Source organism: Callorhinus ursinus, unplaced genomic scaffold (assembly GCF_003265705.2).
Source record: "Callorhinus ursinus isolate GAN/ISIS: 27379988/994484 unplaced genomic scaffold, GSC_fseal_2.0 scaffold74, whole genome shotgun sequence".
Lineage (NCBI taxonomy): Eukaryota > Metazoa > Chordata > Mammalia > Carnivora > Otariidae > Callorhinus > Callorhinus ursinus.
The window spans coordinates 966,356-993,740 of NW_027397136.1; the positions used below are offsets into that span (position 1 = coordinate 966,356).

Genomic DNA, 27,385 nt, shown 5'->3' on the forward strand with positions numbered 1-27,385 from the left:
TCAACCAACTGTGCCACCCAGGTGCCCCTCAGCTTTTGTATTTTTTTCTTTAAATTTTTATTGTTATGTTAATCACCATACATTACATCATTAGTATTTTTTTAAGATTTTTTATTTATTTATTTGAGAGAGAGAGAGAATGAGAGATAGAGAGCACAAGAGGGAAGAGGGTCAGAGGGAGAAGCAGACTCCCCACTGAGCAGGAAGCCCGATGTGGGACTCGATCCCGGGACTCCAGGATCATGACCCGAGCCGAAGGCAGTCGCTTAACCAACTGAGCAACCCAGGCGCCCTACATCATTAGTTTTTGATGTAGTGTTCCATGATTCATTGTTTGTGTATGACACCCAGTGCTCCACGCAGAACGTGCCCTCTTTAATACCCATCACCATGTATTTTTAATTTCTAAAAGCGCTTTCTCATTCTATTTTTTAATTTATTTAATTTATTTTTTTTATTTTTTGAGAGAGAGAGTGAGAGCACAAGCAGGCAGAGCAGCAGAGGGAGAGGGAGAAGCAGGCTCCCCTCTGAGCAGGGAGCCCCGCTGAGCATGAGCCCAGGACCCTGGGCTCATGACCTGTGCTGAAGGCAGATGCTTAACTGACTGAGCCACTCAGGTGCCCCTATTTTTTTTTTAATTTTTAGGTCATCTCTACACCCAATGTGGGGCTTGAACTCACAGCCCCAAGACCAAGAGTTGCATGCTCTACAGACTGAGCCAGCCGGCCAAAATATAAAAAATTATATATATTTTTATAATTCCCTGTAGTTGTTTTATGGACACAGTATCTTTTCGTATCCTTCTTAGGATATTAAGTATGGCTTTTTTGAATTTTTCTTTTATTTCCTGCATTGTCTCTCTTTCCCTTTGTTTCCTTCTCTCTGTGTTTTTTTTCTTAAGTTTCTTTACCATGTTGGAGGCTTTATATGCCTTGTGATCTGTTGCTCTCTGACGATATTTAAAAGTGAAACACTGAAAATCTGATTGCAGTGTCCTCCTCTATGTGTGAACAGGGCTCCCTAACTGAAAAACTCCACTTTTTTCGAGGACGGCTCATGGTAACTTATTCTTTGGGAAACCCCTTCCGGTCTGTACCTGGAGGTCTTTTCTCTGCGGCCTTGGAGAATCCTTCAGTATGCTGCCTCCTGGTATTCTGAGAACAGAGTGGGAGAAGGAAAATCAGAGTTTAACATTTAAATCTGTAGATTTTCACTAACCTACTCCCTTCTTTAGCCCTGTTGGGTTTCTATGTGAGCAATTTCCTCTTCCAGGCATCCCAATGTCCGTGGGTGGCCCGCCAGGGCGGCCAGCCCTGCTCTCCCTGCTTTTGGTGGCAGCGATGCCTTTCTCCTGCTCAGCCGTATCCACAGATGAAGCACGAGTGCAGCTGTTGATGAGAGAGAAGATGATGCAGCTGGGGGGGCAGCTGGTGCTGACCGAGCAGGAGGAGCTGGCCAACGGGAGGCTCATGGCCCTCAAAAAGGCCGAGATGGCACAGGCCATGAAGAGCCAGAATTTCCCTCCCAGCATGCACTTCTTCCAGGCCAAGGATCTCATCGAGAAAAGTGAGGTGTTTAATCTCCTGAAGAAGATGCCAAAAGGTAGAGGCTTGGAGAGGGTGGTTTGGGGGTGCTGGGCAGGTAGGGGGAACGAAAGTTGGAGCTAGCATTGTTACTGGAGCTGTTGTTCTAAAGGGAGCTGTGAGGAGCACGCGGCTGGCTCAGCCCGTAGAGCGTGTGACTCTTGATCTCAGGGTTGTGAGTTCAAGCCCCGCATTGCGTGTGGAGCCTACTTTAAAAAATAATGATAAGTAAAATAAAAATAAATAAATGGAGCGGCGAGAACCCCACTCTGCACCTTTGTTCTTCCTTGGCAAACTGGGAAGGGCGTGGTCCAAAGTGGCTGCTGGTTTACCCTGGAAACCAAAAGCCCTGCTTGGGAGGGTCTCTGCCTCAGAGACAGGAGGGAGTGGGGGCTGGGCATTACCGTCTTCCCTGACGAAGCGGATGCATCCGCACATACGGGAGTATGTGGGCCCAATAGGACCTACTGCTCCCTTCACATCTTTTCTCGCATCTGCCTCTTCTGCCCTTTCTCAGTGGCTAAGGTACCCAACAGGGTATGGTATGAACGGGCATTTCTAGTATGGTATGTCTATAGTATATTTACATTTCTGTTTGTTTTAAGATTTTATTTATTTGAGAAAAATAAGATTTTATTTATTTGTGCGCATGAGAGAGCACAAGCAGTGGAGAGGAAGAAGCAGGCTGCCCATCAAGCAGGGAACGTGATGTGGGGCTCGATCCCAGGACCCTGGGATCATGACCTGAGCTGAAGGCAGACGCTTAATCCACTGAGCCACCCAGGCGCCCCAGTATATTTACATTTCTATGAATAATAAAATAATTACAATCCTGCACATGCAAATAGCAGTTTGCAGCTTACAAGGACTTTTCTTTTTTTAAAGATTTGTTTAGCTATGCCTGGGTGGCTCAGTCGTTAAGCATCTGCCTTCAGCACAGGTCATGATCCCAGGGTCCTGGGATCGATCACCTCACTGGGATCCCTGCTCAGCAGGGAGTCTGCCTGTCCCTCTCCCTCTGCCTACCCCCCGCTCACTTGTGCGTGCATGCTCTCTCTCTCTGTCTCAAATAAATAAATGAATCTTTATTTGTTTATTTGAAAGGGAGAGCACACACACATGTGTATGAGTGGGGAAGGGGCAGAGGGAGAGAATCCCAAGCAGACTCCCTGCTGAGCACAGAGCCCAATGTGGGGCTCCATCTCACTACCCCATGATATCATGACCTGAGCTGAAACCAAGAGTTGGACGCTTAACCAGCTGAGCCATCCGGGCACCCCAAGGACTTTTCTATGCCTCTTTTATTTTAATGTTAGAAATAAACAGACTAAACAAAAAAACTGTCAAGTTGGTAAAGTAACCTCTCCACTTGATGGAGAATATAAGGTTTAGACAGGGTGACCTGCCAAAGCTCACACAGCTGGGACCCCTAAGCAGCCAGTGTCAAGGCCAGGAGCTAAGATGGAGCAAGAAGAGCAGAGTGACAGTGTATACTGTGCCTTGAGGAGCTCGGTAGTTGAAATTGGTGTCAGGTCTGAAAGAAGCATGGGGCATGGAAGGCAAACCTGCGGGCCGGAAGCTGCCTAGATGCGGGCCAGAAGCAGGGAATGCAAAGGCGGCGTGTCGGGCGTCGGGGAGCAGGCTGAGACGATCAGGACCAGGTTGGGGGCAGGGGCTGAGGCTCCTTCCTATTACAACCCTTCACACAGTGTTGGGTGGTGAGATGGAGCCCACCTGGAACCCCAGTCTTCTGAATCCAAGCTTGAGGCTCCCCCGCCCCATCAGGCTGCCTCTCTTGAATGAGGTCACCATGCTTCTGACTAGCGAGTGAAGCTCCCTTCCTACGCCAGAGCAGGGAAGGCTTGGGCCAGCCCGGGAAGACAAAGGCACACAGAGGCCTGGAAGGTCTTTGTGCCAGAGTGGGGATGGTGTGTCATGGGCATTTCCAAGGAACTCCACCAGATAGACATCCTTGTGCTTCTCACTTCTTGTCCAGCTACTGTCCTCGTGGCCCCTGTGCCCTTGGAATGTGGACTTCACCTCTTTTGCCTTACTCTCGCCCCCGTCCTTCGTCCCTTTCCAGGGGCTGCCTTACACGTCCACGACTTCGGCATCCTGAGCATGAACTGGCTGGTGAAGAATGTCACCTATAGGCCCCACTGCCACTTCTGTATCACCCCGAAGGGGGCCCTGAAGTTCAAATTTGCTTATCCAACACCCCCCACCCCAATGCCAGCAGAGTGTTCAGAGTGGGTTCTGCTGGAGAAGTATCGAAAGGAGATTCAGAACGTCACTGAGTTTGACAACGGGTGAGTGTGATTGGGAAAGAATGTGTCTGGCCCATCATAAGTAGCGGGTGGTGTGCGGGTGTGTCTTCCTTGGTGCAAACCTGTATATGCAAATCTGGCCTTAAAAAAAATCAGGAGGCTTTTTCTTTTAACTTTACAAGATACTTGCTTCACAGAAGCATTCAAATAGCAAGTTCCTGGTTCATTTAAAATCCAATTTGATCTGTAAGAGGTATTAACAGTAACACTGTTGTTGCATCAGATGAAATTTGTCTAAATGCTTAATATCAGAAAGATGAAAAGCCCAGCTCCTGGAATAATGACAGTGCATTTGTGAGGGAACACCTTGAAAATGTGATAGAGCAACTTCCTAACACACTTGTAAAGTGATATTATAAGTAATAACTGTTTTCATCATAGAACCATCTATAGAGTGCTTTTGTGAGCTTACTGCCCTTTACGAATAAGAAACGTGAAGCTCAGCATGGTTAAGGAAGCTGACCAAGGCCACACAGCTAGTATGTGGCTACTCAGGGGCAAAGCCTGGGTCATGTAGTCCCCGTATTTCCATCATACCTCCTGTTTTAGCTTGCTGGGGCTGCCATAACAGAATACTACAGACCAGGTGGCTTAAACAATAGAAATTTATTTTCTCACCGGTTTGGAAGCTAGACGTTCAAGATCAAGATCCTGTCAAGTTTGGTCTCTCCTGAGGCCTCTGTCCTTGGCTTACAGACTGCTGCCTGTCCTCACATGGCCTTTCCTCTGTGTGTGTGCGCTCCTGGTGTCCCTGACACCAGTCCTATTCTATGTGGGCCCCACCCTTATGACCTCATTTAACCTTAATTACCACCAGAAAGGCCCTATCTCCAAATGTAGTCATATTGAGGGTGAGGACTTCAACATACGGATTTTAGGGGGATACGGTTTGGTGCATAACGCCCCCGAAGAGAGCTTGGTCTAGGATGTAAGTACAATGGGGCCAGACTGGCTAAGCATATGGAGGGGAGTAGGAGAGCCTGGCTGGTGGGAACATCCCACCTGAGCTGGGTCCTGAGGAGCACAAAGTGGGTCTCATGGAGGGGCCTCCACCAGAGAACCCAGTGTGCTTCCCCTGGCTTCTCATCATTGTTCACTATGATGCATCTGGGTTTGCTTCTGGCAGGAGAAGCAAGGTGGGCAGGAATCCTGCAGGCACCTGAAGGTGATGGCTTGAGACACACCTCCTCAATTTACCCCCTTTGTGTCCTGGACAGACTGCTAAAGAATTTCACTCTGATGACTGAGAACCCCGACGTGGATTATGCAAACCAAAATATCGTCTGGTCCAAGTTTCAAACGATCTTCTTCACAATCTCTGGCCTTGTCCACTATGCACCAGTGTTCAGAGACTATGTCTTCCAGGCCCTGGAGGAGTTCTACCAGGACAATGTGCTCTACCTGGAGCTCAGAGCCATGCTGTTCCCGGTGAGCCCACCTCTTTCCTCTGCTCTGGCTTGACTTTCAGATCTCACCCTGTAGGTCCTCACAGGCTTCCCACCCTTGTACTGGTATAGGACTGGATGCTGTTTTTATCCCAAATGGGACATGTGTCTTTCCAGGGGCCCCCATGAGCAAGGGAACCTGCACTACACTTGGCTGGTCCCCGCAAAACTGAACATCCACCTGTACCCCCTTCTCTCATGACCCCCACTTCTCACCTCCTGGATATACCGTGCCTCCTGGATGCTCAGGGTTCCCTGGCCTTGGACTCTGAGCAGTGCCTCATGCCTGGACCTTTCTTGACCTGTCTCCTTTCATATCAAAATTTAGCTTCCCAGAATCTCTCAAGACTGTGCTCTTAATCCTGGGACAGCTGATGGTTCTGGCGAATGGATCGCCCTGGTAGCACTGGGGAGAATGGACCGCAGTGTGAGGGTTGCCCAGTGAGTGAGGTGGGGACGGAGGCTGGTAGAGCAGGGAAAAGCAGGTGTGAGATGACAAGGCCAGGGGGACAAGAGCAACGAGGAGGAGGAGATGTGCAGTGTGCTGAAGGAGGACTCTAGAGGTCTTCCTGACTGGCCATGTGGGGTTGAGGACTCTACAGTGACTGGCTGGCGTTGGACTTGAGTTGAGTTGACTGGTGGTGACATTGACGGAGATGGGGAAGTAAGAGGAGGAGCAGGATGGGGAGGGAGAGTAGAAATTTTGGTTTTGAACCTGTAGAGTTGGAGGTGTCTATGAGACAGCCCTACGAAGATGTCTAGGAAGTGGTTGAATACGTGGCTTTGGAGCCCCCAGAGGACAGTTCTAGCCTGGGAACAGATGTTTGACATCTGTCTGCAGAATGTCGAATCCCTAAAACTGTCAGAGGGATGAGGTTCCCACAGAAGCTGTGAGTTGAAAAGAGGAGCGGGCCAAGAAAGGGGCCCTGCAAACAGAAACAGGATAGAAAATTCACAAAATGGGCTGAGGAGGAGCCATTATAGAAGGAGAAAGTGAGGATGGTCTCCCAGTTAGGGGACGCCTTATTGAGGAGAGAGCCCCAGGTGATCAGATACTCCTGGACCATTCCTTTGGGATGTCTGTTGGACAGAACTTCCCTGAAGTTTTGTGGGAGGGATTTGGGTGTTGTGGGAGTGGGCAGGATTTCTGAATGTTCCATTTGGTGGGCTGACAAAGAGTTTGAGCTGGTTAAAGATTTTAAGTGGCTTGGAGAACATGACCTTTGTGTAGAGCCCTCCCCTATATTGTATCCTAACTAGTCTGCTTATTCATTGAAATATTTGTTGAGCATACAAATGCCTTGGTGAGTGACCTTCAAGTTTGTGGCAAGGCCCACAGGGTGGCATCATTTTGGCTTTATTACCGTATTCCATGGTCTTTATAGGCTCAGAAATGTTATTCTTTGTACACTCAGAAGTGATAGAACTCCAGAGGACCGAAACATATTGACCAAATTCATAAGAGACAGAAGTATAAATAAGAAAGTCAGAATGTGGGCGCCTGGGTGGCTCAGATGGTTAAGCATCTGCCTTTGGCTCAGGTCATGGTCCCGGGGTCCTGGGATCGAGTTCCGCATTGGGCTCCCTGCTCCTTGGGAGCCTGCTTCTCCCTCTGCTTCTCTCTCTCTCCCTCTGTCTCTCATGAATAAATAAATAAAATCTTAAAAAAAAAAAATATATATATATATATAAAGTCAGAATGCTGGTTTTTGGAGAAAACTATTAGACCAGACACTTACGTTTCTTGACTGGGAAGTTCTCTCTCCTTGAAGGCAAATCTTAGCCTTTTCTGAAGCCAAGTTATAGCTAGAAGGATGTTGGTGAGCCAGAGCCCTAAAAAGCCCTGTCATTGGGCTCTGAGAATTTAAGAGAGTCCGAAACAGCGTACTTAATCTTTGGAAAATATGATGAAAATTATCCCCTTTCCCGGGGCGGGGGTGGGGAGGGGAATGCTACAATAAATTGCCTTTATTGAAGACAATGTTTCCACATGTATCCATATGTATCTATGAAACATTTTATGAAACAACACAATGTACAGAGATTGTGATATTTTTGCATTCTAAAAAATTTTTCAGTTCTTGTTGGGATTCCTAAACTGATTTTACTGCCCCCAGTTTGATCTCAAGTGTTCAATGACCCACCCTCTGATGAAGGATACACCTGTCCCAAGAACCAGTAATTCCAGTTTGTGGGTCAGGGCTCCCTTTCCCTCCATCTGAGACCAAACTTACTCAAGGCTCAACTCTCTGGACCGACCCACCTTTCCCCTTAGATATGTTAATACCCTCCTTGAGGTTAGCTCAAGGCCAGCCCTGGAGGGTCCCGAAGCGTCCTGAAGAGTTGGCTCTCAGCTAAGGGTGCCTATCTCCCTCAGGATCTGCCTGCTTGTTTAGTAGTTAAAGCTCCGAGTATAGTTCTTGGGCAGTGGGGCTGACCTTTGTCCCCCAGTAGAGCTTTCAGCAGTTTTGTGAGCAGAGTAGATAAGACTGGACACAAATGATCCTTTTACAGGAAGCGAGGGTCCATCCACCTATTAAGAGAAGAATTTCTAGGGGCGCCTGGGTGGCTCAGTTGCTTAAGCATCTGCCTTTGGCCCGGGTCATGGTCCCAGGGTCCTGGGATCGAGCCCCACATCGGGCTCTCTGCTCGGCGGGAGGCCTGCTTCTCCCTCTCCCTCTGCTGTTCCCCCTGCTTGTGCTCTCTGTCTGTCAAATAAAATCGTAAAAAAAAAAAAAAAAAAAAAAAAAGAGAGAGAGAGAGAGAAGAATTTCTAAAAGAGATGAGCTGGCATTGGGCCTGGCCTATGTGAGGTGGAAGAAATTGCACGTCCCAGAACAATCTATTCCCATGATTTGGCCTGGAAAATCCTTTTCTCGCCAAGCATGGGCTCCATCCCATCTAAGCCAGTCTTCCTCTCTGGGTTCCACTGAAACTGGTTTGTAGGTCCGCCAACCCCTCCTTCACCCCCGACCCGGGACTGTGACAGTCCACATCTCCGCCTTTGTCTCCTGGTAATGTGGATTTCCAGCACCTGGTATTTGTTGCCTCTTTATTTATGTCAGATTGTGAGGTATTTCAGACTGCCACCACGTCTACACTGCTGAGAGGCACCAGTAGTGATAATCGTGCTTGTTGATGGTGGTCCTCAAACTTGGCTATTCATATGAATAATCTGGAGGTGCTCTTTAAAATTCGTGTTTGGGCCCCACCTTCCAGGATTCTAATTCTGTGCTCTTGGGTAGGGTCAGGAAGCTGCAAAATTAACTAGCCTCTTCCCCTCCTCCCAGTGATTCTAATGCAGATGGTCTGACCCAGACCACACTTGGAGCGAGGGCCTTCTGCACCTTGACCTTTCCAAAGCACTTGAGCTGCATAGCAAGCTTGCGTTTTACCAACGTGGAAACTGAGGCTTGGGAAGGTCAGAGAGCTCGACCAAGATCACATTGGTGGTAAGGACTGGATAGAGACCAGGGTGCTGGATTTTATGAGCATTGAGGCAGCCATGCTTCATCAGTCTCAAAAGGAGCTGCTGGAGCAGGGCATCCGGCTTCGAGTCTCGTCCTTCCGGAGGGGAAAGACAGCCCCTAGGACTGGCTGAGCTGATGCTTCACCCAGAGTGGTGCCGGCCCCTGCTGGGGGCCACTTCCTGTTGCACAATCCTGGCGGCTTTCTCAGTGTGGAGCCTGGGGGAGGTAGCCCATCCATCCTGGCAGAGCCCTGGGCGCCTTAGGGGGCGGAGGGGAGAGGAGGCAGGGGGAAATCACAGAGGCTTTGGGTCTTGGTCGCTTTGAGGGCTATGACTTTCATCTCGAGCCCAGAGGGGAAGCATTTAGGGAAGATGCTGAGAAGCTGGAGGGAACGCGGTAGTCTCTGGTTCCAACCCTCCCCTTTTCCGGCGGGGCTCTTTCCTTCTTACCCCGCCGAGGAGTGGGCTCCGGGGCATCCCACTTGGGGACCCCGCCTTGCTGCTTACCTCTTGTCCCGCTCGGCCAGCCCCCCACCCCCCACGAAGGTGGAGGGCTGCTGGGATTTGGGATTCTGGAGAGGCTGAGGGGGATGGGATTTGACCATTTGTTCTGCTCTGACCCTGGAACAAAGGCCTCTTGCAATAGAGAGTCTGTGCCTTAATGCCCCCCATTAGCCAGAGTCGGGGAGCCATCAGCACATTAACAACTAAAAACCGACTGCACGGGAATTCTTTTGCTGAGCCGCACAACCTCCCCCTTCTTGCTTGTGGGGCTAATTCAGGGCCTGGGATGATGTTGATGGACTATCCTGGTTGCTCAGCCTCCTATTGTGTTACTAATGCTTGATAACAAAGGCTACTTGCCTTTAGCAACAGTTGCTAGGCGGGTCTTATCTCCCGGGCTCCAGTCCCTTCCCCCACGGCCAGAATCGGAGGCCCAGGCTGGGTCTGGCCAGTCTTCTAAGACCCCAGAGGATTATCAACAGGGGATTGCCCTGCTGGCACTTCCTGACAGGAGATCTTAGGAGAGAGACACGTCAGTGGCAGAGAGAACCCACGATGGTCGTTCCCAGACGTTTTCTTGGATGCTGTCACTTGTATAACCAACGCTCCCCGGGCTTTGCCTGCCCACTCCCAACACCAGGGTTTTTCCTGGATTCTTGGCAGATCCTCCATTGTAAATTCCACCTGGCTCGTTGCTGAAGTGACCATTGTCTGTTGTTACTGGTGTAACTCTGCGAGAATGCTGACAAGCGAGGTTGGGGGACCCTTTTAACTGCTCCCCTTATCCTACTATGCTGTAATCAAGCTGTTTACTTGTCTGTCAAGTCCACAAAAATGGTAGCTCTTAGCCCTAGCTGTACATTGTACATTAGAATCATCTGGGGAGGTTAAATAAAAACAACCAGCTTCTACCCCAGAGATTCTGATTTAATTAGTCTGGGATGAGGCCCAGGCATCTCCCTCTCCCTAGGTGATTCTAATGTGCAGCCAGAGCTGAGACGCTGAGACCCCTACCTGCCACTGGAGTATAAAGGTAAAAGAACTGGGCTGCTGACCGGAGACACTCAGGGTCAGCAAGATTCTGTAACTCAGCAGACCCCTCAGCCCTCACTCCCACTGTGCAATAGGACTGAGTTTCTTTCTTTTTTTTTTTTTTTTTAAAGATTTTATTTATTTATTTGACAGAGAGAGACACAGCGAGAGAGGGAACACAAGCAGAGGGAGTGGGAGAGGGAGAAGCAGGCTTGCCTGCGGAGCAGGGAGCCCGATGCGGGGCTCGATCCCAGGACTCTGGGATCATGACCTGAGCCGAAGGCAGACGCTTAACGACTGAGCCACCCAGGCGCCCCAAGGACTGAGTTTCTTGATCTTTCTCAGCTCAAAATCCTCATTTGTAAAATGAGAACTTACCTGGGGCACCTGGGTGGCTCAGTCGTTAAGCGTCTGCCTTCGGCCCAGGTCATGATCCCAGGGTCCTGGGATCAAGCCCCACATCGGGCTCCCTGCTCTGCAGGAAGCCCGCTTCTCCCTCTCCCACTCCCCCTGCACGTGTTCCCTCTCTCGCTGTGTCTCTCTCTGTCAAATAAATAAAATCTTAAAAAAAAAAAAAAAGAGAACTTACCTGATAGTGTGGTTTTGAAGATTAAAGGAGATTATGACATAAGGCTCTTGGCACTACCTGACACATAATAGAAGCTCAGTTAATGCACATTAAATGCATGGTGCTCGAGTGGCATTGCGAGTTAGAAATTGTGAGTCCTGGCTTCTGGTCTGATACAAACTAATTGTGTGACCTTGAGCAACTGTCTGCTTTCACATTTCCCTTCGGTTCCTTCCAGCTTCAAAATTCTATAATTCCATGATATAGACAATAAAACTTTGTGATCTTGTATAAATAGCCAACTTTATAGTTTCACAATTAAAAACTATAATGAAAATGGAGATAGTCTACATTGAATCCAGTGTTTTCAACTCAAGGGGGTTTATTACATGGATATAGCAGCTTTTGTATCACATAGTCTTCGATAAATGACTGACACCACCTACTTGTACTTACTAATTGTTAAATTCTTAGATATTAACTCATCTTCCTAGGATAACTGCAGACTTTGAGTTGTTTTTCTACATCTGGTAATAATAAGATTGGTAATAATAACATTATTATTAATATTTATCATTTCTTTTTTATATGTTTTCATTTATCTTTTTAAGTAATCTCTACACCCAACGGGGGGCTCAAACTCATGACCCCGAGGTCAAGAGTCACAGGCTCTTCCAGCTGCACCAGCCAGGCGCCCCAATAGTTATCATTTCTGAGTGCTTTACAAATATTAACTCATTTGATCCTTGCAGTGACCCTGGGAGGTATGATTGACTGGGGCAGAACATACCTCCACTGGGAGCCAGAACCCAGAAGGCTGCCAGGAACCCCCTAACTAGCTGAGAACTTTCCTTAAATGCCTGGCTTCACAGCAGTGTTCTAACCAGTAGTGGAGTGGCTGTGAGGCTGTGAGGAGTTTCAGGTCTCCCCGTGAAAAGGGTCTCTTGCTCCTTGAAATGGGGGTGCTCTTGAGCGTTCAGATCCTATCCTAGGTGCTTCCACAAATCCTGCAGTTTCTAGGCCAGGGGCCGGAGGCCCAGGAGCACAAGACAGGGGCAGCCCCGGTAGTGATTTACTAAGGCACCAAGAGACAGGGCCCTGGCATCTGCAGCCCCAGGGGCCAGATTCCATCTTTGGGGCTCTCCATGCTATGGGAACTAGCAGTGGGATTGGAACCCTGCAAGCAGGAGTCCCAGATTCTCCCACAGTAAGTACTGGAGTGACAGAATTGATGGTACTCCGGCCATATGCAAGCCCCCATTTCGCCTCTGTGTCATTTGCGTATCTGTACATACTTGCTTAATATGCCAAGGATCTTCCTTTAAGCAGAATTGTCATTTGTTGTTGTTGTTTTTTAAAGGTTCTTTTGTTTCCCTTCTGTTCCGCTAGCACTACTGTGCTGGCCACCCCTCCCAATGTCCATCTATTCGTCCCTTCTCTAAAACATGCTGCCTGGGGCTTAGTACTTTTGAAACTGCTAGTGGACAGTGCTCTTCTTAAGTTAACACTTTTTTTTTAAGTTAACGCTTATTTGTGGAGCTCCTACCCTGCTGCTATAGGAGGGAAGGTGGGAAGATCCAAGGGAGCTCGACCCTACTGTCGGTTGTTTAGAATCCAGTCAGTGTGTCTGGGCAGGGGACTCAGTAATGACACAGCAGTCAAGGCCTGGGGAAGAATTCTGTTCTTCCCTTCTGCAAATCAGCTGCGGAATGCCAAGACAACTTCAAGTATCAATTCTAGGTTGGTTTAATGCATTGTTCTCAAACTTGGACACTCAAAAATTTTGGAGGATCCCAAAGGACTTTTGTTTATATGGATTATATCTACTATATCCTGTATAATCCGGCCTGTATTAGAAATTAAAACTGAGAAAATTTCAAAACACAAGACTACACAAGCACACAATCCATTATTTGTTAGAGCAGTGTTTGTCACACATGATGCAACTTCTGGAAAATTCTGTATACTCATGAGAGAATGAGAATGAAAAAGACAAATAACATCTTAAAACTTTTATGAGGAGAGTTTATGATTTTGCAGACTGCCTGGAAAAGTCTAGGGGACCCATAGGGGTTCCTTACCACATGTTGAGTACTCCTGGGGTACAGGATATTGGTTCTTTTGGCATCAAAGATCTGAAGATTCTAACAGAGCGCCTGGAAGTCTGTTGAACCCTTGATCAGTGACAGGAATTCTCCTTTAAAAAATCCTTGGTAAAGTAGGAGAGGATGAAAGTAACTTTCCTTTACCCTCTTAAGGTTCAGTTTTGGGACCTGCAAATTAAACTGACAAAAGCCACATTAACAGGAGAAAAGGCAGGGGCGCCTGGGTGGCTCAGTCGGTTAAGCAACTGCCTTCGCTCAGGTCACGATCCCGGGGTCCTGGGATCGAGCCCCGCATCGGGCTCCCTGCTCAGTGGGAAGCCTGCTTCTCCCTCTCCCTCTGCTTACTTGTGCGCGCTCTCTCTCTATGTTAAATAAATAAGTAAAAATCTAAAAAAAAAAAAAAAAAAAACAGGAGAAAAGGCATACACATTGTATTTGATGTTAATATTTAATTTTTGGGTGCATGGAGGCCTTTGTAGAAAAAAGTGAAGACCCAGAGAAGTGGGTAGGCCAGGTGCTTATACACTATTTTAACCAGTGGTGATAAATTATGGAGAAATGATGATACAAAGGAAAAGGGGTTTAGGTTTCTGGGGCAGTAAATTGTGGGGAGGGAAATATATGGGGGAAACTCATAGAAGATAAGGGTTACGTTACTAAGGTCTGCTTGTGCAGACCCGTGTCATTGCTGACCTTCTGTCTCCAGTGATAAGCCTTGTTCTCCTGGTGTGGAAGATGGAACGGGGAGCACCTTCACGGACAGTTTATGTCCTGCTTGTAGGCAGATAGGAGGAGGGCAAAGAGCTCTGTCTGGTGTTTGCTGCTTAATTGCCTTCCACTCAAAATAATCCTTATGCAAAAGTAGCATATTTTAGGGTGGCATGTTCTAATCCCCTTCACTAAAAATAATAATAATAATAACTGACTATACTAGATACTGAGCTTAGCAGTTTCTAAGATTCTCTCCTCTGGAAAGTTCTGGCAGCTTTAACGTTCAGTAAGCCTGAGCATGTCCACTCCTGGGCCAAGCAATCAGGGAAGACTCACCTGCCAGTACTGAGCCCCGTTGGTTGAGGCAGCCTTATGGGGGATCGCATGAGAGGCTAGACTTCAATAGGGCAGCAGCAAAGGAAACTGAAGAGCCAAGGCCAATGGGCCCAAGAGAAGGGGCTGGAAAGAGCTGCCCATTCATCCCACTTCCCCCAACCCAGGCTGCAGAACAGGACCCCAAGAGGTGAAAGAGCCACGAGGGTGCTCTGTGGGCCTGAGGAGAAGAGGGTGCTGGGGAGGCTGCCCTGGGACCCAAGGCAACACCTCCGGGGTGCAGCTAGGAGGGACAGGGGAGGCCCCCTGGGCCGGTGAGAGCGCGCAAGTGACTGGCGGGGAAATGAGAAGCTTCCTGCACCCAATCAGCTCCAGGATATAAGAGCTGACCCGAGGGAGGGAAAAGGATTTCTCTCCTTCAGGTGGTGACAGAGCTCACGGCTCCCATTCTGCCTCTCTGCCCTTCAGCCTCCGCTCCCTGACCCTGCAGCTCTGGCTCTGTGTGGGGCCGCTGCTCCCTACACAGGACTAGCCATGCTTTAGCCAGGGGGGCCGGCGCAGAGCAGCCTCCTCGGGCCCAGGTTCAGTGCCATTCCCCCCCCGCCCCCGAAAGCTTCTCTGACCCTATCCAGTTAAAAGGAACCCTCTTTTCCTTGGAGGTCCTGTAAACCTCTGTTTAGCACTTAATTCTTCCTGCTTTATATCGTAAACATGAATAGAGCCTGTCTCCACTAAATCAGGAACTCCTTAAGGGCAGGCATCTTGTCTTACTAGCATTTGTCTACCCCTTCCAGGGCCTAGCCTGGTTCCTTGCACACGGCAGGTTTTTAAATGATGTTCATGGAAATAACTTATGCATATCATTTCTTCCCATCCTCCCTTGCCCCACAATCTCTTTGGAAACTCCTACATCCTGTCCTGAGCCTGAACTGCCACTTTGTGCAGGGCTGAGAGCTGACCCAGTGACAGGAGAGGGCAGAGGGAACTGCAGAGGACGTGCCCACTCCAACCCTCCGGCCTCTCACGGTGGGCTTGTTGTGGCCCAACCTGCAAAGAGGGGACTTCTTTATACCCGTTCCTTCTCCTTTGCCTTAGCCACTGTCCGTTGCTGGCTCTTGTCACTGCCCCTAACCATGTCCACCTCAGGGGACATCCGACCTAGGGGTGGGAAAGTGGGGCGTTTAAGTGGGTCCTCTCCCCTGCTGACTGTTCTTCACTCATTACACAAATACCTATTGAGCGTCTACCATGTGCCAGGCACTGTTCTAGGTGCAGGGACCCAGCAATGAATGAGACAGGCAGACAGCCAGCTTTGTGGTGTTCAAGAGCATTATCCCAGATAGGACTAGAACTTCTGATAAGTGTCAGAGGCTGCTGAAGCCATTGGGCAAAGAAATTGCAAAGTCCAACATGGTTTTAGAGATTATTGGCAATGGGAATGAAGTTTCACTCAACTCTGATGTCTGATCATGACCATGCTTCCTTCTCAGGTGTATGAACTGAATGGGACCATCCATAGTCAAGAGTGGTCAGTGAGGACTTACAGAGAAGTGGCTTCTTTGTTTGCAAAAGAGCATCCCGGGTTTATTGGAATCAAACTCATTTATTCGGATCACAGGTGAGAGAGAATATGGCTGAAGCTGCAGGACTTGGGAGAATGGGTGGGATGCAGGCAGAGCCACTAGGAAGGGAGGGGAAGAGAGAGGGAGGAAGAGGGAGGCTGAGAGGCTGGCATCAGAGACCTACCCCCGGGGCCAAAGAACCATGGGCTCAGCGGGTACTTTCGCGCATGGGTGCAAAATCTACCTCTAAAATCACTTCTAGTTCCAATCTTTGCAACTAAGCTAAAATGAAGAACTGTAGCAAATTTCCAGATAATTCTAGGCCCTGACCCATGTTGGCCTGGGTGACTCAGTTATGGATATGTTTTTGCCTGTATGTTCAGATAACTGGCTCATTTCCTTGTTTGAATTTGCCCCTGGGGTTCTGCCTAATGTCTGCTGTGGATGGCTGTGTGCAAGGCCTTGACTGGTGACCCGGCCGAGTGACAGCTATCTCAGAGTCCGTGTGTGGACACCCCACAGGATCATGTATGTGGGACCTGGTAGTGTGAACAAGGATCCACTCTTCCCTCAAACAAGCACAGAAAACTTTATGGCTTAATTTTCCTTCTGATTGTATGAAAGGACAGCTCTCTCCTCCTGTCAAAGGGCAGCTAGTCTAAGGCCTGTGACCCGTCCACAGGGCTGGAGATGCGGGGGCAGCAGTCAGATGGGGATCACACTGAGTCAGGGCTTGGCGGGGGGAAGGGCGGCGGGCAGCTCCTTCATTTGCTCAGCCTACCCTAGAGGCTGGACTCCGGAGGGCAGTCAGACTCCTCCCCGCCCCATCACCCCTGAATCCCCTTCCCTCCTTGTGAGGGCTTGGGGGGGCCCCCCACAGGAGCAGGGGTCCATCCCTGTGTTCTACACAGCCGATGGAGCTGGAAGGCTGGGGCCCCACTGGTTCCCCTGAGAGGCTCCCTGGGACTCAGTGGCAGGAGGGTGTGTGGGCTGGGCTGCAGTTGGTCAGTGCTCTGTGTTCCCTTGGAGCTCTGCAGGAGAGGGAGTGGTATGGGGGAAGGGGGCAGGAGAAATTTAGGCCCCCAGAACTGAGGAACAGTGAGCCAGCTGCTGTGCAAAGACCTTTGTCCTGTCACAGAGTTGTAGCAGACTTTTCCCTTTGGTGCTTCTGTTGTCATGCTGTTTGCCTTATCCCTATCCTGGACTTGAACAGAGAGGGTGCGGAGAGAAGACAGCTCGCTTGTATGGTTTCTGGAGTGCCCAGAGCCTTGTTGATTGAATGGGGGGCAGAGCACATAGCGTTGCCAGGCCCAGCTTACCTGACAGCGACCTGGGTGATCTGCTGCATTCCCTAGGTGCCCAGTGACCAGAGAGCCGGGCTCTGTACTGCACCCACTTCCGGGAGCCACCTTCTCAGGGATGCAGGGCAAGTTTTGGACGAGGCCTCTTTGCTTCATCCACATGTAGATAAATGATGCGTATCCCATGGGTCTCCCTTCCTCACTTGTTTTCAGACGCTGTGGGTCCTTCTGGAACCAGCCAGAGTCCTCAATAGGGTTGGATTTGGGCGAAACAGCTCGCAGATGTAGCCACTGGTAGGGATCACAAGAGCCTGGGCAGGCTAGGGTCACGTGGGCAGTGGGGAGGGGCTGCTGAGGACCCTGGCCCGGCCCCAGGTGCTGGTGGAGCCACTCCAGGGTACACAGCACCACCGACACCAAGTCACGCTGTCACCCCTGCTTCTCTCTGTCTCTCTCACAGAATAAAAAATGTGTCCTTCATCGTGAAATCCGTCCAAACAGCCATGATGCTTCGAGCCATGTTCCCCAGGATGGTGGCGGGGTTTGACCTGGTAATGACTGTGCACGACGAAGCTGTCTGAGAGCGGGGTCCCCCAGGCAGCTCCTCCTGAAGGCCTTGGCGGCTCCCACGGAAACCCTCTGCAGAGGCGCGGGCCTGGCCAGGGTTTAGCGGTGGCCTTCTCTGGGGGCCTGCAGGAGGATAGCAGTCATAAGAGAAAGGGGCGCAGAAAGGGCCAGAAGGCTGAAAGGGGGAGTTCAGAATAAGGAGAATTCAAGGAGGTTGGGCAGTAATGGTGGGCTTACTCCCATTCCCCTGCCCTCCGCCCTCTTTCTAGCCCACGATGCCCACCCACAGCTGGCTCTTAAAACTGTAGCACACGGCAGCGGGGGGTGGGGATGGGGGTTGTGTGTCCTGGAAGCAGAGATGGGGCTAATCCTGGGCAAAACTGTCCCCTGCCCCCTCCACCAAATCAAAGCCAGCCAGGGCACACTTCCCAGATGACAGCTCATCAGTCGCATTAAGGAAGCTAAATTAATTTGAACTAACTGGCTGAAAGGCACTCCTGACTCCCTTTTATAGAATCTGTACATTTTACCTGAGTCTGTGCTTAAGCTCTTATTTTCAGACCATCCAGAGCTCAAAGGAGTAGATTTCAAAGACTCATTTGGTTTGCACCTGGGATGCCCTCCTAGGATCCCTGGGGGTTGCTCAAAGGGTCTGGCCTCTCCTGAAAGGGGCAGAAGGCCCCCTCATCCCACCTTTTCTGTCTGTGTGCAGCACTGACAAAGGGGGCTGAGAAGGAGCGCCTCTAGTATAGAGCTTCCAGAACAGTCCCTACAAGGACTGTAATGGACAAGTCCCGAGGGAAATTGGGGTTGGAAGGGGGATAGGCAGTTGTTCAAAGGGATCTACTCACAAGCTCCAACTCTCTTTCAAGCCTGCACTCCATTCTACTACATTGAATATCCATATTTGGCTTATAATAAAAATGTGTCATTGTCTGCCCCCCACCCCCAACAATTAAAATAGGCATTCTGAAGGAGGTACCTTTTTATCCTAAGGCACTCTTACTCTTGGCACACAGCTGCAAAGCCCTGGGGGTATGTGTGGTTTAGTTTGAAAAGCATAATTTTGTTGTAGTGACAGCTGAGGCATGGACAAAGCAGATGGCTCCATATCCTCTCTTCTGTGTCCTGCAGGTGGGGCGTGAGGACACTGGCCACTCCTTGTATGACTACAGGGAGGCTTTGATGATTCCCACCTTGCATGGCGTTAAACTGCCTTACTTTTTCCATGCTGGAGAGACAGGTGAGCCATATGGAGACAAGCAGGACAGAGGAGGTGATCGATAGGAGGGTTCCTCCTCATCATTCAAGAGAACTGATAGGATCCTGGGGCAGTATTGAAACTGTTGATAGTCCTTTTATGGCATTATTTCACTTAATCCTGATGGCAACCCTTGGAGAAGGAATAACAATGATAATAACAGTATCTGGCACTTTACATATTTCTTTCTTTTCTTTTTTTTTTTTTAAGATTTTATTTATCTGTTTGACAGAGAGAGAGCACAAGCAGGGAGAACAGCAGGCAGAGGGAGAGGGAGAGGGAGAAGCAAACCCCCTGCAGAGCAGGGAGCCTGACGTGGGGCTCCATCCCAGGACCCTGGGATCATGACCTGAGCCAAAGGCAGACGCTTAACCTGCTGAGCCATCCAGGCACCCCACATATGTTATTTCTAATTCTCACCCCAGTCCTGCTAGGAAGGTGTTTTTATCCCTACTTTATTTTATTTAAAAGATTTATTTATTTATTTGGCGGGAGGGGCAGAGGGAGAGAGAATCTCAAGTTGACTCCCCGCTGAATGTGGAGCTGGACACCAGGCTCAATCTCAAGACCCTGAGATCATGACCTGGGCTGAAATCAAGAGTTGGATGCTTACCCAACTGAGCCACCCAGGTGCCCTTCTTCCCATTTTATAGTTGAAGAGCCTGAGTCTCCAAACATAGAGTGGTTAGTCCAAGGGCAAGGAGCTAGTCATTAGTGGAGCTTGAATTTGAGCCCTTTCTGATGATCTCCATTTTATAATGAGCAAATTGTACTTAAGAGATTAATTCACCTGTCCAAAGTCATACACGGGTTAAGTGGCAGAAGAGGGGCTAGAACCAGGACTGCTCTAACAGCTAGGAGGCTCTGTCCACAGTCACCAGGTGCTGAAGAGGAGACCCCACCCAGCTCAAGCAGACCCGCAGCTATTGTTTCTGAAATGCCATTAGCCTAGCCACATCTTTGTTCCCCAAAGCTCACTCCACAGGCTCATGGGTCATCTCTCAGACCTTCTCATATTACAGTCCTTAAAATGTGTAAACCTTAAGCAAAAGGAGTCCCAGATCATGGCTGCAATTTCAGGTCAAAATGAAGATACCAGGAAGAAAGCTTGCTGCTGCATCCCACCAGGTGTCTGAGTACCTTAGACACCTGTCATCCTTAGAAGACCAAGGAGATCAGTGAAGAGCAGTGGGGGCTTGAATTTCACAACCAGGTTCAAACCATCTCTCAGAGGAAGGGTCTATGTACATTAATCTCTTTTTTCCTGACATTTCAAGTCATTTTGGGTCCAGTTTAGATCAAAGTTGTTCTAGGAGATTTGAAGAATTGTTTTTGGGGGATGGGATTAAGGGGGTAGGGGTTGTTAACCTTGAAGACCTTGTGGTCTAGTGGGGAAAATCATACTTACCTGTGTGAAATCATTTCAACAGTATGAAACACTGTAACAGGATCTAACCACATTCTCAGATGTATGGCCCTAGGAGAGGATTTTGCCAGGAGCTGGGTATTTAATACCCAAGAGTCATGTTCTTATTTTTAAAAAGGAAGAGGGGTGCCTGGGTGGCTCAATTGGTTAAGCGTCTGCCTTCAGCTCGGGTCATGATCCCAGGGTCCTGGGATCAAGCCTCATTTTGGGCTCGCCGCTCAGCAGGAGCCTGCTTCTCGCTCTCCCCCTGCCACTTCCCCTGCTCATGTGTTCTCTCTCTCTCTCTAATAAATAAAATCTTTAAATAAAATAAAAAGGAAGAGATCTGGGGTGCCTGGATGGCTCAGTCAGTTAAGTGTCTGCCTTTGGCTCAGGTCATGATCCTGGAGTCCTAGGATCGAGTCCTGCCTCGGGCTCCCTGCTCAGTGGGCAGGGAGTCCGCTTCTCTCTCTCCCTCTGTTCCTCCCCCTGCTCATGCTCACTCTCTCTCTCAAATAAATAAATAAAATCTTAAATAAATAGGAAGAGATCTTTGAAAAGAAAGTTCTAGATTGGAAACCAGTGAAAATCCACCTGAAACACATACCCTAACTAGCAGTGGGAATTCTGGGGTTTTATTCCTAGCAGAAAAGGGAATTTTCATGCTTTACATGTAGATCAGTTAGGATGCTTTTGGCTGCCAGGAATGGAATATGCACATTTAATAGGTTTTTTTTTTTTTAAGATTTTATTTATTTATTTGACAGAGAGAAAGACAGCGAGAGAGGGAACACAAGCAGGGGGAATGGGAGAGGGAGAAGCAGGCTTCCTGCGGAGCAGGGAGCCCGATGTGGGGCTCGGTCCCAGGACCCCTAGATCATAACCTGAGCAGAAGGCAGACGCTTAAGTGACTGAGCCACCCAGGTGCCCCAAGATCATCTATTATTTTACATAGTAAGTGACCTCTGCTGTCCTCATCAAGTCGAGGGTTTCACCTTATTTGGTTGTCAGGTAGTCAAATTACATTCAGGTATAACCAATCCAGTGAAGCAAAAGACAAGATATTTCCTCCAGGGCATCTCCTTTTATCAGGAAGGAAGCCAAAGAGCTCCCCACAAATAACCTTACAGGCCAGCATTAGGACCATCCTAGCTGCAAAGGAAGCTGGGAGAGTCAGGACCTGTTATTTTCACACTCCAAAGAACATCCTGCCAGCAAGGAAGATAGAGTGGGGGTTGCTGGTAAATAGGCAACCAACAGTATCTGCCTCCACTTTGTGCTGGTCATTGTGATCTTGCAATTGGTGTTACAATTGATATTGTTGAAGATATAAATTGAGTAAGTACACACAAGTAATTATATTGAGAGAGTTTGCAACACACTATTGTAAAAATAATAAACAAAATTCCCAGAAAATAGCTCTGGAAACAAACAAAAAATGGAAAGAAAGAATATAGACTGTGGAGTCAGATAGACCAAGATTTGAAACCCAGTCTTACTACTTAACTGAATATGTTCCTTCAATTTATAAAGCCTGTATAAGTTTCAACTTCTTCATCTGTTACATACATACATACATAAAATAAAGTCTTGCCATACCTTTCGTTAGCATTGTTACAAGGAAAATGTGTATGTGTGTGAATGTTTGTGTGTGAATGTTCTTTGATCTGGAGCCTTTATCTGAGGATGGTCTATGGGCCAGATCCATCTGATTGAAGACTATCCCTTTTTCCCCAGACTGGCAGGGTACTTCCATAGACAGAAACCTTCTGGATGCTCTACTACTGAACTCTACCAGGATTGGCCATGGATTTGCTTTGACCAAACACCCAGCAGTCTGGGCTGACTCCTGGAAGAAGAACATCCCCATAGAAGTCTGTCCCATCTCCAACCAGGTATGCGTGATCCATGCAACCAACCCTCCAATCTCAACCTCTGTTCTTTTTTTTTTTAAAGCTTTTTTTTAAAGATTGATTTATTTATTAATTTTGAGAGAGTGAGAATGAAAGAGAGAGAGAGAGAGAGTACATGAGAGGGGAGAGGGTTAGAAGGAGAAGCAGGCTCCTCGCCGAGCAGGGAGCCCGATGCGGGACTCGATCCCGGGACTCCAGGATCATGACCTGAGCTGAAGGCAGTTGCTTAACCAACTGAGCCACCCAGGCACCCTCAACCTCTGTTCTGATTTCCCAAACTTTTTCCTGTATAATTTCTTTTTTTTTTTTTAAGATTTTTTATTTATTTGACAGAGAGAGACACAGCGAGAGAGGGAACACAAGCAAGGAGAGTGGGAGGGGGAGAAGCAGGCTTCCCGCCCAGCAGGGAGCCCGATGCGGGGCTGGATCCCAGGACCCTGGGACCATGACCTGAGCCGAAGGCAGATGCTTAACTACTGAGCCACCCAGGCACCCTCCTGTATGATTTCTTGCTCTTTAGTTCACTTGTTTTCTATATTCCTCCACTGTCAAGTTCCCGTTAGTAATTATTCAGGAATGGCCCCTTGCCTAACCCATTCATAACAATGAGGCAGCAGTGAGGGTCTCCAGTGGGGTAGAGTTTGGGGCAAAGTAATAGACAAAGCTAAAGGGACAGTGAGGAAGACCAGTGGAGTGGGAGCGGCCATTGGATACTGCTGTTCCCACAGATGCTTGGGGTTCTTTGTGCACCTGCCTGTCTTGCTGTGTTCAGGAGAGCTGCTCTGAGCTGGACCAAGAGAGAGACCAAATGTTTGTGGTCGTGAAGAAACTTAGAGAAAATTAGGAAGAGCACAGGACTGGCTCTATTCCTGTGTTGTATCCAGAAGTCATCCTAATGTTCAGTGGTGATGAGGATAAGAAAGGAGCTGGTTGGGCACCTGGGTGGCTCAGTCGTTAAATGTCTGCCTTCAGCTCAGATCATGATCTCAGGGTCCTGGGATCGAGTCCCATATTGGGCTCCCTGCTCCACAGGAAGCCTGCTTCTCCCTCTCCCACTCCCCCTGCTTGTGTTCCCTCTCTTGCTGTGTCTCTGTCTGTCAAATAAATAAATGAAATCTTTTTTTTTTTTTTTTTTAAAAGGAGCTGGTTATGCTCATGGTCTTGCCTCTCTTATGACAACTCTTTTTATGGGTCAAAGTTTGTCTTTCTCCTTTGCCTCTTATTGGCAGGTTCTGAAACTGGTGTCTGACTTGAGAAACCATCCTGCCGCTGTTCTGATGGCCACTGGGTACCCCATGGTGATCAGCTCTGATGACCCAGCTGTCTTTGGTGCCAGAGGCTTATCCTATGATTTCTATGAGGCCTTCATGGGCATTGGGGGAATGGCGGCCGATCTGAGGACACTCAAACAGCTGGCCATGAACTCTATCAAGTGAGTATCCTGTGTACTTCCCAGATCCCCAACTCCTTCTTCCACCCCACAACTTGTGTTTATCTCTCTTAGAGTTTTGGGGCAGAAGCCTGGAAGGTTTCTGTGTGTTTTCTCCACCTCGCCTCAGTTTCATTATTGCTCTTGGACTGGGGAGTAATGTGCCCTGCAAGCATCTGAGATCCCCTCACCTGTTCCCCAACCCTTTCTCCTGACCTGGTTGCCTTTTCTCCTGCAGGTTCAGCACCTTGTTGGATATTGATAAAAAGGCTGCCATGAAAACCTGGGAGGAGAAATGGAATATGTTTGTAGCCGACCTGGCAAGGAGGCCAAAGGGAGAAGCTAGCCGTTTATTACCCTAGTCCTCTGCTCTCCTCTGCAAGCTGTTCTCACCTTCCATCAGTAATGCTTGAACCCACTTCAGTGTAGTTGCTACCTCCATTTCTTCATCAGAACTAACCTCATGGAGGTCATCAATGGCCTCCACATTGCTTGACCTCTCAGAAACACTTAAACAGTCTACCAAAGTCATCTTTTTGAAATATCCTTTTCTCTCAACCTCAGTGACATCAACTCTTTTGGTTTCCTCCTTTCTCTCTGGCCATTGCTTCCAGGGTGCCTTTTCCAGATGCTCTTCTCTATCAGATCTCTGTGTTGCATTTCCTCAGGGCTTAGTTTTGCCTTTCCTCTGTTCATGTCTCTCCTTCTCTCCTCTTGTTTTCTCTCTCACTCTATAGTCTTTTCCTAGGTAGTCTCATCCACTCCTTTGCTTTTAAATACCATTTATTTGCTGATGATTACCAATTTATTTATTCATTTGGAAGGTTCACAGGAATCTCAAAACCTACTATGTACAATTCTGAACTCTCAATCTCTTCCCTTTCAACCTTTTCCTGATCTTTCTCATCTTGGTAAATGGCATCTCCATCCATTCCACCCAGTTGCTCTACGTAGAATTTTTCAGTGAAATTCTTGATACTGCTCTCTCTCCTGTTCCCTACATCAAAATGTATCTTGACTCCTCCATGCCTCTCTATCTGTATTGCTGTTGGCTGAGTTCAAGCCACTATCACTTCTTGTCTGAGTTACAATAGCCTCTTAACTGATCTCTCCTTTCTTCTCTTTGCCTTCTTCATTTCATTTTTCACAGAGCAATGACTTTTCAGAAATTAAATCAGGTTACTAATGGCTTACAACTCAGTGCACTTAGAAAAACCCAAATGTTTCAACAGGGCATATAGCATCCTCTTTAACCTGGATCCCTTCCAGCATCATTCTACCCCGGTCTCCTCTAGTGTACCAGATTCTGTCCACACTGGTCCTTTGTTTCTCAAATATCCCAAACTCTATGCTGCATCAGAGTCTTTTTCTCATTCTCTCTGCCTGGGATAGTCTTTCTTTCCACTTTTGTCTAACTGACTCCTGTTTACCCTTCAGGTTTCACCTTTAATGTCACTGTCTCAGAAGTTTCCTAGACCCCTAACCTGTTAATATCTCTCATGGCACCTTGCTTTTTTCCTTCATGACTCTTATCATAATTTGTAATTATATATTTATTTCTCTGTTTATGGTTTCCCTCCACCAGAGTGTAAGATCCATGTGGGCAGGTACTAATGATTGTTTCCTGTACACTGTGAACCCAGAGCCTAACTCCATGCCCCAAACCTAGTCAGTACTCAATAAAAGATATGTTAAATGAATGGATATAATATTGAGCTGGTTGCTGAAGCAGGAGGGAACACAGCAGAGTCTCCCCAAAGAAAAGACCTCATATGATCCAATTCTGGCTCCTAGCCTGGTCTTCAGGAAAAGGAAGGCAAGAAACTAGCCCCGTCTTTACTTGACTAAAGGAAGAGAAGGAGGATCAAAGAATTCCTTAGAAGTTGTAGGTGGATTCAAGTGTCTTCTCATCCATCATCCATCACCTGCACCTGAGCTCAAAGGCAGCAGCCAACACTCTTCTCCGTTAGTAGTTTATCACTGTTTGGGTCATGACACTGGAAAAAGTCTTGCTGATTACGTGTCCTCAACCACAGGCTGGTACCCAGATGGAACAGTCTTTGATTTATTGCCTTAGCCAATCCCAGGAGATAGTACATAGGTCCCAACTCAGCTGACTTATATTTAATAAATGGTGAAAATGGAACTTAGCAGAATGGACTTCTGTAGCAAGTTGTCATGACTACAGGGGTCTCCCAGGAGTGTAAGGTCTCTGACCCGGACTTGGTGTGATCTCTGATTTGGCTAACTAAACCAGCTACTAGTCTTGTCTTCATGCCTGGTTCAATAGGCTAAGACCTAGCAGAGAACTAGAAACATCAACAGAACCAGATGTTAAGAAGATCTGGGAAACAGGTTGTAGCCCCCTTGGAACTAAGTAATATTTCTGCCAGGAGTTGAGTCGTTAAATCTGATTTCACTTATTCCTCCTGTAGGACTTCCCAGAAGGTACCCTGGCATATGTTTTTTTGGGAAAACTTGTGTGTTAATTGAATTTTTGTAAATGAAATCATGCTGCACCTGGGGCCTTGCTATTTATTTAAAGGAAATCTGAAGCACAGCCTTCTGTTAAGACATATTTTGTAATTTGAATTATGTAGTCTATATTTATTTATTGGAATAAGGTTAAATGCTTTTTCCTTCTTTGTCAGGTGAATTGTCTGGTCTGGAAAATCCTAATGGCCAGGGACACGAAGAGTCCCTGAATTGCCAGGCTTATTGTACAAGTCCCCATTATCTGGCCCATGATGAATGCCCTGGTCCAGCCCCCTCCTCCTGGGTCCTGGAGCTTTTCATCAGTTGGCACAGCTCCCAGGGAAGGGCAGGGAGACTTCTCAAAATTCAAACTGAGGGAATGTTGTTGGAGATGCAAATCATCCTGTTTCCCAGCAGGTGAGAATTTGGGATCCAGCCTTAGGGAAAACCATGGAACATATTTCTTTTTATCTTGAAATAATGTGAAACCCTCAGAAAAGTCGCAAGAATAGTACAAAGAACTCTAACATACTCCTTGTCTAGGTTCCCCAATTATTGACATTTTACAACATTTGCTATACCCTTCTCTCTGTATATATATATATATATCTGTATCTCTTTCAGTGTCTGCATAATAGATCCTATTTTTTCTAACCAATTGAGACTTAAGATACCATTATGACCCATTACTCGTAACCACCGCAGTGCACATTTACAAAAGACGGTGTAATTCTCCTGTGTAATCACAGTATAACCACCCAAAGCAGGAAATTAACATTGATAAGATACTACCATCTGGCCCTGGCGCTTCCAGGCATATTTCTTTTCTGTCCCAGAACCCAACCCAGGATCACATATTGCAGTTAGTTATACTCTCTCTTGTGTCTCTCACTGTGGAACAGTTCTTCAGTCTTTCCTTGTCTTTTGTGACCTTGACCTTTTTGAAAAGTACAAAAAATTATTTGGTAGAGTATGTTTTATTTCAGGTCTGTGTAATGATTCCTTGTGAAGAGACTCCAATTTATACCTTTTCAGGAGGAAGGCCTCAGAAGTGACACTTTGTCCTTCTCAGTGCATCACATCCGGGGGCACATGCATCAGGGCCTGCTGGAGGTGGTCTGCAATTGATCTTTGTGCGAGTTTTTTTTATAACTTTTTTTTTTAACGTAAGCTCTATCTTTTACTAGGGTTCATGGATTCTGATTCTATTCAATGGACTATACTTGAACGCTATGGTTATTTCTTTTAAGATGCTCCCACTGTTCCAGATTTGGCCATGGGAACTTTGTTAAACTGGCTCCTGTGACTCTGATAAATTCTTTTTTTTAAAGATTTTATTTATTTATTTGACAGAGAGAGACACAGCGAGAGAGGGAACACAAGCAGGGGGAGTGG

The 27,385-nt window shown here is 47.8% G+C and overlaps 1 protein-coding gene across 5 annotated transcripts in view; it reads left to right on the forward strand.

The window, feature by feature from the left end:
- The window catches only part of ADA2 (adenosine deaminase 2), a 63,081-nt gene extending 37,866 nt beyond the window's left edge, over window positions 1–25,215 (forward strand). For 3 of the 5 annotated variants that reach the window (XM_073887016.1, XM_025851840.2, XM_025851841.2), the window contains exons 2-10: window positions 1,273–1,602; window positions 3,667–3,892; window positions 5,128–5,338; window positions 15,568–15,695; window positions 17,401–17,491; window positions 18,642–18,750; window positions 21,911–22,068; window positions 23,316–23,518; window positions 23,754–25,215. In XM_073887016.1, the coding sequence (XP_073743117.1) occupies window positions 1,281–1,602; window positions 3,667–3,892; window positions 5,128–5,338; window positions 15,568–15,695; window positions 17,401–17,491; window positions 18,642–18,750; window positions 21,911–22,068; window positions 23,316–23,518; window positions 23,754–23,877 (1,572 nt within the window). In that variant the 5' untranslated portion in view covers window positions 1,273–1,280 and the 3' untranslated portion in view covers window positions 23,878–25,215. The remainder of the gene's footprint in view (window positions 1–1,272; window positions 1,603–3,666; window positions 3,893–5,127; window positions 5,339–15,567; window positions 15,696–17,400; window positions 17,492–18,641; window positions 18,751–21,910; window positions 22,069–23,315; window positions 23,519–23,753) is intronic. The other 2 variants (XM_025851842.2, XM_025851843.2) reach the window with 1 other exon arrangement.
- Window positions 25,216–27,385: the final 2,170 nt, after the last annotated feature.